General features: G+C 44.3%; 1 protein-coding gene across 5 annotated transcripts in view; it reads left to right on the forward strand.

Moving 5' to 3' along the window:
* The first annotated feature begins 1,675 nt into the window (after positions 1-1,675).
* Positions 1,676-16,758, forward strand: part of LIMS2 (LIM zinc finger domain containing 2) — a 34,097-nt gene continuing 19,014 nt past the window's right edge. The window contains exons 1-2 of one of the 5 annotated variants that reach the window (XM_082288049.1): positions 1,722-1,793; positions 10,869-11,042. Coding sequence is in view for 3 of the 5 variants with exons in the window: in XM_082288051.1 (XP_082144177.1) it covers positions 9,042-9,055 (14 nt within the window). In the remaining 2 variants the exon portion in view is untranslated. Of the gene's footprint in view, positions 1,794-1,874; positions 1,896-9,029; positions 9,056-10,868; positions 11,043-16,758 lie in introns of those variants that run through there. The other 4 variants (XM_082288048.1, XM_082288050.1, XM_082288051.1 and 1 more) reach the window with 4 other exon arrangements.

The raw sequence follows: 16,758 nt of genomic DNA on the forward strand, positions 1-16,758 counted from the left end.
CAAGAGGAACGGCTGTGGTGATGGCCCAGTAGCTGGGAGGTTGCTCAAGGCTGAGCGCTGCCCTGTGCTGTGCTTCTCTAAGCACCCTTGGAAACACCTGGAGTCTCCCTTGCACATCCAATCTTAGTAATCTCTGCTTCTCCCTCAAGAAGAACTGCAAGGGTAGAGAGATGCTGTATCGGCACTCAGAAACTGTTACAAGAGGGACTAGGGATGCAGAGAACCACTAAGAGCTTGTTAAATTGTTCTTAGTAGTAGTATCTATTACCCTTTCCTCAACTGAACATTAAACCAAAATAAAACCATCTAACTCAATTCTTCACCCTGGTTTAAGTAAGAAATAAAACCACCAGATGCTAATTTAACTTGTACGATTTTAAATGTTTACTGTAGGGCTGAAAAATGAGATTTTTTGGACACCAGAAAACAGAGAGCACAGACGGAGTTTCTACCATCGCTCTCAAGATGCAACAATACACGCAGCAGTAGTGAGTCACAGCATACCAGACTATTTCACAAGACAAAAACAAAGTCTGAAATTGCTTTTGGGCAGAAGCTTTCTATGACATTTGGTGGATCACTTTACGTCAGAGAATGGTTGACCATGGGCAAGAAGGGATTACATGTTACCAAAAACGTTGCACTTGGAGGGGCCCTCCTTGGGGAGTGCAGTCCCTCATCCTTCAGGAGCAATGGTTGCCATGACCACTTTCTAGAAGGCTTCCAGAGGTGTCTTCTGGACCCGAAGGGTAAAACGCTAGGAAGCCGCTTCCCCTCGCCGCAGGGGTGTGTGCAGGGATGAGCAGCCCACGGAACAGGCTGGAAGCACGACTGCTTTGATTGCAGTGAAAGGAATGAGAGACTTGTCTTTACAAACAAGCTCTGGGCCTGCTGGTTGATGAAATTAGCACTGAGAGATAAAGGAAACAATGAGAAGGGTTCCATTGACTGATAAATGGAAAGGGATTTGTCTCTACAAACAAACTGTAGGTCTGCTGATAAATGAAATTGGATATTGAGAGATGAAAGAAACAATGGGAAAACCATAAAATTCAATAAGAACTAAAAATAAAGGGGGGGGGGGGGAGTGTGTTATACTTTAGAAGGGAACCTTAGGTATTAGGCGTTCCAGGAAGTCTGTACCTCTCGAGTACCTCAGCCAATGGGGAAAGAGAAAGGGAAATGCGGCCGGGAAATTCGGATAAAAAGGAGGCTGTGCCCTCCAAAAATTTGAGAGATCCCAGGGGAATGCCCATGGCCTCTCCTTTTATTCGAATAAAATAACGGGACTCCTCTGTCTCCTCTTTGGACATAAACCTCTGGTGTTGGTGGATTAATTTTCCTGACAGCAGGAACAAAATCACGTCAGCGCGGTGTATGTCACTACGCACCACGTAGCGGCTCGGCCAGCGCTGCCCCCTCCATCCCACACTCACAGTGGCTGCAATGTGTTTACTACCAGATGGGGCGACGCAGCTTCGGCGGCGGGACAGAGACAGGCGCCGTGCCTCCTCCCCCTTTCCCTTCTTTCTCCCTCCTCCCTCCTCCTTCCGCTCTGTCGCCTCGTTATTCCGTATTTCTTTCCCTTTATAGGAAAAGTATGCGCAGGTCCGGGGGGGCTGCCCTGAGTCACCGCGGGTTGCGGTGCCCGCCCACGCCCAAGGGGTCGGGGCCGCCGCCGGGGCGGGGCGGGGTCAGAGCTGCCCGGCGGGGCCGCAGCGGCGGGGCCGAGCCGCCTGTCCCGGCCCGCGGCCCCTCGGCGGCAGCGCGGGGTTCGCCGCCATGACGGGCAGGTGAGGCCGGGCACAGGGAGCCGGGCGGGGGTCTGGGCCGTGCCAGCCTTCATCGCCCTGGGCAGGCCGTGACGTGTCGGGAACAGCTCCTTCTCGCCCTGGGTAACGCCATGGGGGGGCTGGTTGGAAGGGTCGGGGGAGGACGCTGTGCTGCTGTGGGACTCGGGCGGAGCGGGGCACGCTCCGGCCGGGGGTGCAAGCGCAGAGCTGCTCCGCTGTGCCTGAACCCTGCACGGGGACACAGCGGAGGGCAGACCAGAGGCGGAACTGGGCGGGAGCAGCTGTAGATGTGAGCAGTGCCTGCTTAGCAGCCGGGCTCTCTGTGGCCGCATGGTGTGACCCAGGCTGGCAGCCTGCGCCCGGTGTGCCCCGCACCGCTGCCCCGTCGGGCCCTTCTCACTGATCTACACGCAGCCCCTCTGCCCACAGATTCACTTTCCTCTTCTTCGAGCTGGCCTTGGAGTTAACAAGTTCCGGGAGCTGTTTAAATCTGGAGTTTGATTCTCCTTTCATGCTATCTGACAGTGGAGAGCACTGTAAAGCAACTTAATTGACAATTGTAAATGAGAAGAGGAGCGAGAAAGGCATTTACTGGCTTTTTGCGAGGGTTTGCACAAGTGCTTTAATGTCACTTTTTTCTCCCATCTGTAAAATAAAACCCAGATGTTATAAAGCAGTTTGTAAAAATAAGCTTGCTTTTGTGAAGTGTCTTGGAGATGAGAAGCATGCAGAAGCAGTACTACAATTAGCAGGGTGCCCTTTTTAGGATACTCATCCTCACGAATGCTATCTTACTATAGTTCTGAAGCATTGCTATTCATGATTAGGAATACTGAAATGGATCCAGAGCACTTTGTGTATAAGTATTCACTTTCCTTTTGTGTCAAGTTTTGATGTTTGTATTATGCAGCTTTTAACGATTATTCAAAGGGGATCCTGATTAGTGAGTTGGGTGTGAGAACCTGCTGAATAATTGTGAATGCTCATCTATGATTTGGGAATGTGTTATTTTTGGTCTCTGTGATGACAAATTGATGTTTGTGGGTGATTGTACATGCTCTTCTGGGTTTTGCCTCATGTCTTTAATGGTCCCTTTTTAATTTTTTTGACACGTGAAACAGGTGTGTATTTACAAGTTTACATTCATTTTCTTACAACTAGTGGAAGACTCAGGAGCCTTAAATGTTCACAGGTTATGGGTACCCATCCAGGTCTTAAATGGAGACAAGATGGGGAGGACTTGGCAAGAATTGTGGCTGTATGAACCCAGCATATTTTATTTTTACAGAACTGTGGCATGATACTGTTTAGAATGACAGGCTTGGGTGAAATCACTCAGGAGGACAGTGGGAAGTGCTGGTGCACAGTAATCCTTGTCTTCTCTCCATGCTTCCACTGAAACTTGCCTGTTAAAAGTGCAACATTATTCAGTGAGAAGCTTGGATGTGAAGTGTGAGCCTGGGCAGGGGGTGGGGGGAGGTTCCAAGGTAGCTGAGACACTGCAAAGTGTGTCGTTCCAAGTGATGCATGACCTCTGTCTCCTTTTCCTTGGGTTTACTTCAGAGGGTTGTTAAAATGAGCAGGCCTTGGCTTTAGCTTGTGAAAAGTGAACACGGATATTATTTAATGTTTTCAGAAATGTGTGTCCTGGGAAGTTTGTGAGCTATGAACATTTCTAAAGTTATGTCTGCTGTCATTCCCAGGACAGGACAATTAACTGTTCCATCCGAGTTGTTTGTCGCAGCTGTAACTCAGCTGACTGTTTCCTTGTTAATAGTATCGTCCATTCAGGGTTGTAGTTTCCCAGCAAAGCTTTACAGCATCTGTGAAACATTGCACTGCTCAGCACCTTGCCTGGCCAATGCCGTTGACTAGCACTGTGTTCAGTGTTGTTTTTCAGGCTGGGACAGACTCGTATGGCATTGGAAAGAATTCAGCGTTGAGAATGTTCTTCCTTAGATCCAGCTACAGGTCACTCTGCTGAGTGGTACCCAGATGTTGTTCCATGTTTGTTATTCTTCAAGTCTGCTGACATTATGTGGTCGGTTGTTCTCCGGCTTTTGAGACTTGGGATTTTCAGGGCTCTGGGAGGAGATGAACTGCTTCACAGCTGGAGCATCCCCACAATATCCATCAGTGGGAACCTTCCTGAGCCAGGAACGGGACATAAACATGCCTTTGGTCTTGAAACTGTTAACACAGAGAATGACTGTGTTGTTTTACAGTGTGCTAAAGTGAGGAAGATTGGAAAACATGAGGTGCTGAAACAGTATTCTTCTTCACTTCACCTTTCTTGTAAAGTAGAAATACGGAAAGACTCTCTTCTAGGTACTGTGATTACCGATGCATTATTAGTATTAAAATACATTAAAAATAACTCAATTTTCATCATGTTCTGTCTCCTTTGGCTGCAGAGGGCATGTCCTGAATTTAAAAAACTGCGGTGATTTGATTTATTGACTTTTAGCATTAGGGATAAATATAACTCCAGGAAAAAGAAGTGCACATCTTTCTTTTTGTGTACTCTTAGAAAAAAATTACTAAAATTAGGTGACTATTTAGCAAGTGAAATGCAAATCTTAAACATATCACTAGTTACATTCTTACAGTGTGAGGATTGTGTTTTGAGATAATTGGATTTTAGAAATAGTGTTTGTGACTGCCAGGTCTGGGCTGGGCTATTGGGGAAGTAAAGGAGGAGAGCCACCTCCCTGACCTGCTGGTCACACTCTTTAGTTTTATGAGGTTACATGTTGTTTTAACTACATTTAAAAACAAATTGTGTATAAGAGATAGTGTGTTAGATGTAAAACCCGTATGTTTCTCAGCAGTCTTTCTGTATTTTTCACTGTTGATAAATACAGTTGATGTGATTTTTGGAGCATTTAGGAGTTAACTATGGTACTTCTTACCAATAAATAAGGGAAGACTGCTTCTAGAATTGTATTTGATGTATTTAGTCCATTTGTTCATTTTAACTTTTGCCTTTTTGACAGTTGTTGGAGTTTGGGGTGGGGTTGATTATTTTTGTTTGGTTGGCTGGATTTTGTGGTTTTATTTTTCTTTGTCTTCATGATGGGCTTATTCCTAAGAAAGAGGATCTGTGAATGACCAGTGAGCAAAATATTGTCAAATGCCCGAAGTAGAAACTAAACAAGAATGGAAGAGAGTTTCCTTTAAGATTTTGCTGCTGTGGTGTTGATTACAAAACCCAAAGGTGAAAAATGCCTGGACTGGTTTGTGTTGCCTTTAGAAATCAATCTAATACAAAGCCCAAGAAAAAAACATTTCCCAGGTGCATATTTCAGAGCATAATTATTTTTGTAAGACATTTTTGTTATCACTATACTTGGTCAAATTGGGATCTGGATACGCCTATGTACTTCCTGTAGTTAACAAAAGAAGAGCAGCTGCATTTACAGATACGCTTACTGACTGTTCCTAATCCAGTGGAGGTAAGAAATAACAGTGTATTATTTTCCATTAGGCTAGCTGGTTAGATGCTTTTTTAATTCAGTAGAGAGCTGCTGCTGCTGTGCATGAAGCAGTTGCAAGTAAAATGGTTTGAAGAAGGAGGGAGTATAAAGGACAACATTACAAAAGGTTCTTGGCGCTGAGTAGAAAGTACCTGTATCAAATAAAGAGATACCTTGTCTCTCTGAGTTAGAAGCATCCATTTCTGCTCTTCTGGATTGAAAATGTGGTTTTAATCTTAATCTTTCAATCTAAATCTGCTCTCTGTGGCTCTCTAGATAGAAAGGTCCTTAGTCTGTTCTGGGGCCATAGAGGTGCTTCTCTGAGGAAGAACCTGAAAATGCCTGAAAGAAGTCTGGCTGCTTTCTTCTCTGCTTTGGCCCAGAAAGTAACCACCTGTAAGATTTTGGCATCAACCCTGTCTCCTAAAAGCAATCTATCAAGAGGGAAAGAAAAAACAAACCCATGCATTTTCACTCTTCATGTGTAAAGTGGCAAGAGAGGAATGAGTGAGCAAGCTTGTGTTGAGGGATGGAAAGACAGGATGTTTGCTGCTGTGCTCTTGTTTTTTTCTTTAATCCCCTCATCTTCCCTTTTGAAGAAGATGGTCATAGTTTCCATGGAAGAGTGGTTATTTGAAAACCAATAAAATCATGTCATATGAGTCAGGTAAAAGCTTAAGTATTTGAGAAAGGAGGGTTTTTGTCAGATTGCTTAAGGATAAGGGAGATTAATGTTTTGGTGATTTAATGTTTTGCTTTGTGCTAGAAGTAAAAAGGTGATTTAATCTTACATTTAAAAAATGGTTTATTGCTCTAAAATTTCAAAGGTCAGCAGAGACACGCAGTATGGAGGATATTTTTCTTTATTCCATTTATATTATAAAATAGAAATGGATAAACCACACTTAGTCTGAAAGAAATTATAGCAGCAGATTGCTGTCAGGTCAGGAGCTGAAACTCCCAAGGAAATGTGAGGTGCGTTGTAGATTTTAAGGTTGCTGATTTGTGGTGTTGAAAGTTTATTGTTCTTTATTCATGCCTGTTCTTCTGGGCCTCAGTAAACCTTTCTGTTTAAGAGTCAGAAGAGATTCCTGCTGGTTAATACTCATTTAGAACTCATGAAGTCATCAGTCTTCTCATTTTTTTTCCTCTGTAGCTTGCCAAGCTGTATTTCATGCTCATGCTACAAAAATCCTCTCCTTTTTTTCTTTCCTTGTTTTTTTTCCTTTTTCAGTTTACTGAAAAGTGATTTGTTGGTAATGACTCTTATGTTATTTTTCATGGTAATGCTTGAAGGCTAGAGAGCTCTGGAGACTGGAATGCCAAGTATGTTCTTTCTCCCTGCTTCCTGACTCTCTGCTGCCTGCCGGTGCTGCCAGCTGCAGTGAATCCGAAGAGCAGAAGTCTTCGCAACTTTGTTTCTTGTAATATGCTTTGTCCAAATGGAAGAAACAGCTCTGTTGTTTACAGTATCCTTAGGACATGGTGTGTGTCTTGGTTTGAAAGACAGGTGTCTGCCAAGGAAGGCAGGAGCCTCCCTCGAAATGGCAAATGTAACTCCCTTCCCTCCAAATTATTACAATTTTGAAATTAAGGGATTTTCAGGCAAAGATATGAGGCACGGGAATAACAGTTCTTTACTATTATATATCTATACGTGTATAACCAGTCAAACAAAACAACAACTCTGGCAGTAACAGCACACACAAACCCAGTGCCAGCCTTCTCGGCTGTCGGGCCCTTTCCCTCGGGTGCAGTTCCGCTCGCAGCCGGCAGGGGCGCTGGCGGCTCCCGGTGAGCAGGGCAGGTGCGATGGTTCCCCCGCGGCTGCAGGGGGCGCTCCGGAGCGAGCTCGGGGAGCACGCGGCAATGGCGGCCTGGGATCCCGGGAAGGGATGGGACAAAGGCTTCACAAACCCCTGGGCAGCCGATCCCGGTGTCCGGCCGGACCCTTGGGAATGGCAGTCTGGAACGGCAGGGACGAGCACAAATCCCAGGTGGCAGACGAGATGTATCAAACTCCGGAGCTGTGGTGGGAACCCCCGGAGGTCTGGGCAGGCAGGGCGAGCAGGGCTACAGAGCAGCGAAGGCTCAAAGCAGCGGCAGGGGCAGGGCGGCCACAGCCCGGCCTCCAGCAGGGCAGGGAAGGCAGGCTTGGGAATCCTGGGGTTTTTTCTCTGAGGCACCAGAGCGGATGGTGAAAAAGTCCCTCTTTTAGTGAGGCAGGGTGTTAGGGTCCCAGTGTAACAGCCGCCCCAGCGAGCAAGCTCCACTCACGGTAGAAGGGAGGCAACAGAAAGCAGAAACCTGCAATGGTGACGAATCCTCTCCACAACGCAGCCCTCCTCTCCCTCTGAACGCGGAGAGAACAACAGAGCTAGGGGCTATACGCAACCCCTTTTTCCCAGTTCAAATCTCGTGGAGTCCCCCACCCTACACAGAAAACTGCAGGTGAAAGAGTGGCCAGTTGGACCCCTCCCCCTGTGGCCAGGTCTTTTTTGTCTCTCTTAAGTACTCAGTAATTTGTCTCGTGGCAATAGTATGGGGAAAATCCTTTAAGAGAAAAAGAAAAACAAAAGGAGAACTCCTAAAACCCCAACAGTGTGGTACAGCAGCTTGCAGGGAAGCACATGGAGCTAGCTACCAGGGTCAGAAACTGGTCTGCTGCAAACAAGAGCTGTCAAGAGCTCTAGTAATCTGCTTTGCCTTTCTGCATTTCTCTGTGCGTTGATCAGAAAGTTTTCTTTAATTAAGTGGCTTAATTATGTGAGGACTCAGGATTTTTTTTTTTACCTCACTTATGCATTTTTACAGATGCATTCTGCAAGGCTAGCACAGAATGAAATGCTGATGTAGCCCCCAGTGCTGCATTAAATAGGTAATTACTAGTGGAATACAGGAAAGAGATTGTCAGATCTTTAAGAATATGGCAAAATGGCAGACGGGTTGTAAAAAACAGTGCTGGATTGGGGGTCTGTGCATCCTGCTTTAGCTCTTCTAAGATGTAAAGGCAACTCCCCAAAGGAAGGTGACTCATTGAGTATCGGTGGTACTTGTGTTGCTCCAGTTGTGTCCCTGCATTCCCCTGCAGAGGGGCCTTGGGTGCCATGGCTGGCCTGAGGCTCCGGGGGCTGGCAGCCTCCAAGCTTTATCAGCGCCGGCAGGATCGGCTGAGTGGCACAGGGTCACTGCTGACTCACAGGACAGACGTGGCAGCCGGGATTCATGGGTATGTCTCTGAGATTAAGGGAATGGCATTGTTAAAGCATTTGCCAGGATTTGATAGATTTTCGGTTCTGGTGGTGGGGTGGTTTTATTTAAAGTGAGAATTGTTTGCACAGAGCCAGAGGGGATGAGGTCTGTTTTTTTTCATTTCCAAGTAGATTAAGAAGGAAAGGACTTTCCTGATGAGAAAGCTTTCAGTTTTTAACAATAACAGGAAAGCAACAATGGAGAACCTTTCCCATTTCGAGCTCTGTGCTAGACTGTTCAGAACCAGCATTAGTGCTTGTGTTGGTTTTGCATGGCCTGGTAGTAGGGGGGGCCACAGAGGTGGCTTCTGTGAGAAGCTGCTGGAAGCTTCCACCATGTCCGGCAGAGCCGATCCCCGATGGCTCTGAAGATGGACATGGCACTGGCCAAAGCTGGGCCAATTGGAGATATTGGTAATGCCTCTGTGATAACAGATTTAAGAAGAAAATCAAAACAAAAGGCACACAGTTTTTTCTAGCCAGAGAAGAGGAGGAGGTGAGAACATGTGAGGAACAACAACATGGCAACACCAAGGTCAGTGGAGAAGGAGGGGGAGGAGGTGCTCCAGGTGCTGGAGCCAAGGTTCCTCTGCAGGCCATGGTGAAGAGCTTGGTGAAGCAGCTGTGTTTCCACAGGGGATGCAGAGATCCACCCACAGCCCCTGGGGGAGGTGTCCATGCCAGAGTGGGTGGATGCCTGGAGGAGGCTGTGATCCAGTGGGAGATCTGGCGGAGAGAGGTCCTTGCTTCCCGGCTGGGACAGCCTGTCCTTGGAGGACTGCACCCCATGGAAGACAGACCCACGGCACAGCAGTTTTGGGAGGACTTGTGCCCGTGGGAGGGGCTCACGTGGCAGCAGGTTTAGCAGGACTGCTGCTTGTGGGAGTGGACCCACACTGGAGAAGTTCATGGAGAACTGTCTCCCGTGGGAGGGACCCCATGGTGCAGCAGGGGAAGGATTCCTCTCCCGGAGCAGCGGAAGAAAAACTCGGGTGATGAGCTGACCAAACCCCCGTGCCCTGACTCCCTGCGCTGCTGTCAGTGGGAAGGAGAGAGGGGTTGGGGGAAGAAAAGGTGGTTTAGGGGCTTATTTTACTTCTCATTATCTTCCTCCAACTCTGTTAGTAATAAACTCACTTTTTATCTCTGAGTTGAGCCTGTTTTTCCCTTGGAGTGTTTTCTCCCAGTCCTTATCTCAATTCATGAACCCTTTGTTTAATCTTTTTTTTTTCCTCTCCTTTTCTCAGCTGTGGCAGGGGAGGGTGAGTGAGTGGCTGTCAAGGGTGCCTGGTGTTTGGCCCGTGTCAAACCATGACAGTGCTAGTGGTGTTATTGGTGAAATGTTTGAGCACTGTGGGAGTAAAAAATTGTGAAATGCAGTAATTTTTAAAAATGCTGATAAAATTCTATCATTCCTTGGGTTTTAGGGTTCAGTAGTCAATTCTTTACCTATACTGTTAGTAGCAAACTTGTTGATTTTAGTTTTTGTAAATAACTCCAATCCAGCAGAAACTAAAGCTTTCAAGTTAGCTGCTTCATGAGAACATGCAAACCAGAGATTCTTGAATCTGTCCAGGCAATTCCATTGCTTGATATGATCATTACTTTTCCCATGTTTCACATTAAAATTTTACTTTTGAATTTTCATTAGTTAATTTTGTGCAGGAGGTAAATTAACAGGAGTTAAATAAAACTTAGTTTCTTGCATTCTGGGAGAACTGTGAGCTGCAGCAGCAATATTGGATCTGAAGTCTGTGTCACTGGAGAGAGCAGTGAGCATCCAGAGGAGATTTTCTTCTTCTAGCAGTTAGGAGTTCTGAATTTCAGACTTTTCTTAGCAGGAAGTAGGCCTGATGCTTACCTGGAACTGAGGAATTATTTTGGCCTTTCAATATGAACTGTGCATCCCTTGCTAAAACCCTCCTTTCCCAGCTCTTTTCCTTTTAGCTAATAGCTCTTAGTTAGTTGGTAAATTTTCTATTTTTCCTGCACAAAGCTGTGGGTGTGAATGTATGAGAATTTAATGAGGAGGGGGACTAACAAGGTAGTGAAGGAAATGGTGATGCCATCGAGTGGAGACAATGCTGTTCAGGAGTATTGAGAAGCATGGAAGGGACCTGTGAGGGGAAAGAAAAGTACTGAAAAAGCAGATGTACAGCTAAATTGAGTACATTTTTCACATCATAGTTCCTGAAGAAAAGTAAACGTAGAGTCAATATATTTTGGTTTTACTGAACAGGTGACAGTGCTGAAAACTTTAATCCCTTTGAGAAGTTTCTCTCCTGAATTATTGTATTTTATCCATGGGGTTTGAGCTAGTGATAATTTTTGCTTCTCCTTTCTGATAGGCCCTGATAGGAGATGTCCTTTCTTCAGGCAAAGGAGAGTAATCCAACAGTAGTGCTGCTGCTAGTTGGTGATAATTGATGAATACATGTGGGGAATGATTTGTGTTACCAGTGCTGGTAAACAAACATCACATTTAAACTCCTCTGAGATAATGAAAGTGGAGAAGAGAAAGAGTAAGTGTGCGTAAGGAGTTATTTGTCAAATAGATATTCTGGGTGAAGTGGTACATGCTTGATAATAAAAGGGTGGGTTTCCTGTGCAAGAGGTATAATTTGTTTAATTTCTTTGTTTCTTTTGTTTAATTTCTGTACATTTCTTTATGTTGTTGATGTTTGCCTGTTCTGAGTGAACACTGCTAACTGTGTGTCTTTTTAAGTAATTGGTCATGATTTACTGGCAATAAGTATTGCTTGGTGTTGAGAGGGACTCCCAGGTACCCATAGCATAGATTTTTTTTCTGTGTGAATACCAAGAGACTTTCACTGCTGCTGGTCTTAAAGGTCTGCCTGATTGCAGCTTCCTGCAGGTCAACCATATGGACGTTGTACTCTGGTCTCAGCTGCAATATCTGCAAATTTTTTTTTAAACCCCCCCCCCCAGTTTCTACTAATCACAAATTGCTGTTGCTGGTAGGCCCAAGGAGAGATTGTTTTTTTCCATATTGTGGCCATAAGTTGCATGTGTATGTTCTTCTTAATTTTGGTTGTCCCTGTATTCTAAATAAGAAAGAAAAATGTTTATTTCACTGAGAGTTTGGGGGGCTACATGATCAAGGAAAATATACTGAGAGAAACACTATTAATTTCTTAATTAGTCAGTGAAAAAAATATTTAGAAGGAACTGAAAATTCAATACAAGCAGAAGGAGAAATGCTGAAATGTTAAGCTATGTGCATAGTTTAACAAATGCACAACAAATCATACTTTAAACAAATGGGAATTACTTTTTTCAAACACTTTATGACAAGTTTAAAGAATTAACTAAAGAAGTTAATTCAGTTTGGGAAAGTTGTCCTGATAAGACAATTGCAGCAAAGAGATTTTGAAATGATAAGGGTAGCTGAGGGCTGTTTTTCAGTACTAGTTCGTGAACTGACACCCTTCCTCTTTCTTTTGTCTTTGCATAAATCTTTATCTGTGAAATTAATCATAAAGTCTGGTATTGTCCCAGCTGATTTCATTTGTGTCTTTGTCAACATTGAGGACTTAAAGCCACTAATTCTCAGCTGTGCTATGGGGGTGGGAACCAGCTCCTCTCCTGGAGTGCTGTGATTTTTACCTTGGCTGCTGACATCTGTGACACACACAAGTGGTGGTAGCTCTTTCAGTTTTGACTTTTCACTGTCCTATCTGTGTGTGCATACATACTAGACATGTGATCATATTGTGATGTTTTCTGTATACACTTGCTCCTACTGGTAGACCAGAATGAGCAGAGAATACATTTTTAGGGTTCTCCAGCATAGGTTTTGCTGTCTGCTGAGGTTTGGATAATGCCCTGAGTTCTTGTATCTCGAAGTACTGTCTTGCTTTCTTTTTGTAGTATCTGCAAGGTTGTTGGTCACTATTAAAGCAAATCTTCGTTCAGCATTGTTATGAAGGAGAACTCTATTTGACACTAAAACCAAAAAGCTTTCAAAACCAATTAAAGAAAACTTTTTTTTTTTTTTAACTGGGCTTTTCTGACAGAAGCACTCCACCCTCCTGCAGTTCCTTGCCTTCTCAGGCAAAATCTGAGATTTTTCATCTGTTCTTCTGATTGTCCAGTTGTCTGGTTCATTTTGTCTTGCAGCCACATTTAAGATAATTAAATCTGCAAATGTGATGGCGAAGGCTGGAGCTCCTCTTCTAATCTCTTAGCAGGCGAATTATTAAATTTGCTTCTTTTTCCTTAATCTGTCACCAGTGGTAGATCTCTGGGAACAAGTGTCTTAAAAAAGAGGTAGTATTGACTTCAGTGATAGAAGAAGGTAAAATGCTTTCAAATACTTCTATAGCACCTGTACATGTGGCACAGAATGGGTCTCCTAGATAATGTCCACTTTTGAAGAAGGATTTTTGTTTCTCTCTTTTTTGTTTCTTTTTTTTTTATTCCCATTTGAAAGCAATGGTGGTACTTTATAGTAAATACTTCTGAGAAGTCAAAGCATGAGAAACCTAGTTATAATGGTAAAAACATAATTTCTGTAAATTAGGTACTTTGTCAAAGATAATTTGTTAAAAATACAGCACACAATGATGAAAGATTGGGAAAAGCGTTGTTTGAATGCTGGTATTTTTTGGGTTTGTGCAGGACAGGATAACTTCAGGATGTTGATCTCATTGTGTTTTATTAGCCTTTCCTGTCTTTGTGTCACCAGCTTATTGTTAAAACAAGATGTATTTTACTGAATAGCAAAAAACCAATGAGCAAACAGAATAGAAGAAGCACTGTATATTGGGGACTGTCCAATATAGGGAAAGATTAAGGTGTAAATATATGATGAGTGGCACAGCAAGTCAAACTTTTGTGGTCACTCCTGGTGCCACTATCAAAAGGACGGTGATAGTGTTACACTCTTCCTCTCCCCATGCTGCTGGGAGAAGTGCTTTTGCAGCAGTGTAGTAAACTGAATGATAAAATTGCTCTGAATTGGTACAGTGCTCCCTCTTCCTTCCAGCTTTGGTTAATTTTAACCTTGAGCTAGTTGAAAAAACGCTTGGTTTTGTATAAACAAGAGGGCACACACGGGTGTGTACTTGGGGGAAATTAAGAAATTGGCAAATGTTAAAGTAAAACCTTTGAATAAATGCAAAGTCATATCTTTAGGGCAAGGCTGAAGTGGCAAATTGTAGCTTGAGTACAAAACAATAAAATGTCTTCAGTGAAAACGGATGCAGAGTTATAAATGGAAAAAGAGCAGGGATGCAAAACTCTTGCTGTGATTGTCAAAGAGCCGCAGTTGCTGGTTTGCATTACAGGAGGTACATTGGTCAGGAGCTGATGACGTTCAGTTGACTCCTGGTAGTCTGGCTCTTCCCAAAAGTTTCAGTTGGATTTTAGCGGTGGAGAACTGAGTCATTTTTTGTACTGGTTCTTTCATTTATATTTTCCTGGACTAATAGTTTCTATCATCTGCATAATAAGTCACACTCATTAGCTCATTTGCATGGACAGCTCAGACTTTATCATGCTAATCTTTCTTACGCCTTTGAGGAAATCTTAGCAGCAGCAGCATCACAAGGAAGTCCCTGTGTCGTCATAGTTTTTCTTGCCAGGACAGCCATGGGACTTGTGTGGGAGTCTCTCCCAGGACAAGTGTATTCCATAGTGTCTCTCCCAGGACAAGTGTATTCCATAGTGTCTGGTGTGAAGTGTCATGGCTGCACTGCATTTCATGCGGTAACGTGGCTGTGAAGGTTGCAGGCTTTATTTGTTGCAAAGTGCTGTTGTGGAGGTGGCCGCTCTGGTCTAGCAGAGTTCACCCTGCATGTTGGCATTGGCATTGGCACTGGCGGGTCCCTTTGGAGGAAGAAAAAAGAAGGAAAATTAGGATTTTTTAAAATGTTGATTTCATATTTATAAAGAAAAAAACCCAACAAGCACAACATGAGATGGTGCTTTGTTGTTAGTGTCTAGCATGTAATACTTGCTGGTTTGCCTGGTTTTCTTCCCAGAGGAGATTTTTCACCATGATGTCAGTTTTTATTATTTGGGCTGTTGGCTAGCTCAAATCTTGGAATTTACTGAATGAACTGAATTTTTCAACAGAGAAAAAGTACTTGAAGGGAAGATTATATTTTCAAGTCCTGGTACAGATTTTTGTGGTGCAGCTGAAAGAGTGGTGACTGAAAACCAAGCCGATTAGGTGTCGGCTTTGCTGCAAATACTGATGTTTCTGTACTATTCCCTTGGTACTGTGTCAGGATAAAAAATGTTTCTTTAACTTATGATCTATAGTTTATGAAATTGCAGGATTTCCTCTTGTCTGTAATTACAGTCCATGTCTGTTTTTTTACATCTCCTTTGTACTGCAATAAGGAAACAAGTTGAAACAAATTTTTGCTAAATTAGTACTCCATTCTTTAAACTACTGTGATCTCTCTTGGGTTTTGCCTCCTTTGGAATTGCAGCAGTAGAAAGAAAGTCTGTTTTTACTGAGGGGTCACGCCAGGTTACAGCCTGGGATATTAGTGCAGGCTGCAGAGGGGAGACACTTGGCTCAGCTCAGCCAGCTGGAACGCAGGGCTGGTTGTGTTGCGAAGTGGTGGTGCAATGTTTTATTGTATTTTTGTATGTTCTTTGTACCCCAATAGTTCATCCCTACCTTCCCCACTTCTACTCCCAGTTGGTTTGCCCCAGATCCAAGCCGCTCCCCCGGTGTTCCCAATATGGTTATCCCAATATGGTTATCCCAATTTGGTTATCCCCTCCCTTTGTTCTGGCACCTTCCTATCAATCACCCAAACCCCTCCCGGAGTTCTGGACTGTTCTGTGTCTGTCACCTGAGCCCTCCCTCCCTAATGACCTTTATATGGTCCCCATCAATCCCTCAAGACCCTGCCCCCTCAGGTACCGCCCCTCTTGGAAATCCCCTAAACCTTGACGCCCCATTGGGGCATGTGACCCCTCTCCCTCCTCCCACCAGGACCATTGGACCAGGTGTGGGTGCTCCCCCCCAGCGTCCCTCCCTCCTGATCCACCTATTGGTCCCTAGTCGGGTTACTCCCCTTGTTCCACCCCCCTTTATAAGGTGTAGCAGCACTGCAGCTGTTGCTCGTTCACCGTGGATCCCTTCAATACATCTTGTGTTATATTCAGTGGCGAGCCTCCCTGCTACTTTTTATCTTTCCCTTCCTCGAGGGCTGCTGACTGCTACAGTGCCTGGAGCCTTTGCTCCCCAGGGTAGAGCATGAGGCTTCAGAGGAGCAGCTTTAAAGCTCTGCACCTCCGGCTGCTCCCCACTGCTGCCGCACACCGCTGGAGCCAGCCTGGGCAGTGGGCAGCAGCGGTCACTGCGACACTGCCTCACGAGTGTGAGACTGCTCCCTGCTCATTCTAGTTGTGCTCAGGACATGAAGCCCTGGAATACAGACCTGTTTTTGAGGGGGATGCCTCTGACCAGAGGAAAGAGAATCTTCTGCTCCTGGAAAAGCTTATTGAATTACTGTTCTCCGTGAAGAGGTGGGGAAAGTAGCATGTTGGGTTGTTGAGTAACACTGACAATGGAAATTCAGTTCAGAGTAATTTTGAATCTAAAAAGAAAGAAAAAAGACCTTGTAAACCCAGCTATCTTTCATTTTATGCATACATTACATACCTCAGGAAAAGTACTATACAAATAGTTTGGAGATTTTTTAAACATGGTGGCAATTTTTTATACTTCCACTGCGATCTTTCCAATCATAGAATTCAAAAGATGCCCAGAAGGCATAAAACAGTTTTTCTATATCTAAAAGTGTAATAATATCGAGGTTTTATACTATTGGATAGTCTGATGGTTAAAAGAAAGATCACATTGCAACAAGAAGCTGAGATGTGTCTTATAATTTTTCCCTCCCAGTTTGCACATGTGGTATACAATTTTAAAACTGCATTAACTTAGCTTGCATGATGGCAAGCACGTAAATTTTGTGAAAGAGGTTAGGGTGATTCCATATTTTAGGGTAGATAGAGGAAATGTTCTTTACGTGATTTGTAAGTGTGGCTTGGGGGGGTTTTAGCCTCACTTTCTGAGGAAATGAAGCTGAGGTATTGGCCAAGCCCGCCAGAGGGGCTTTTGCCTGCCCAAAGCTTTGTAACACTTTGACAGTTTCAACAAATTTGTTAGGAGGACAGGGGCCTGTAGAGAGGGAAATGCATTGTTACTGCTCACAGTGAAGGGGAGAGTGCAGTAGGATACCAGTGCTT

This window comes from Coloeus monedula (assembly GCF_965178545.1).
Source record: "Coloeus monedula genome assembly, chromosome: 10".
NCBI lineage: Eukaryota > Metazoa > Chordata > Aves > Passeriformes > Corvidae > Coloeus > Coloeus monedula.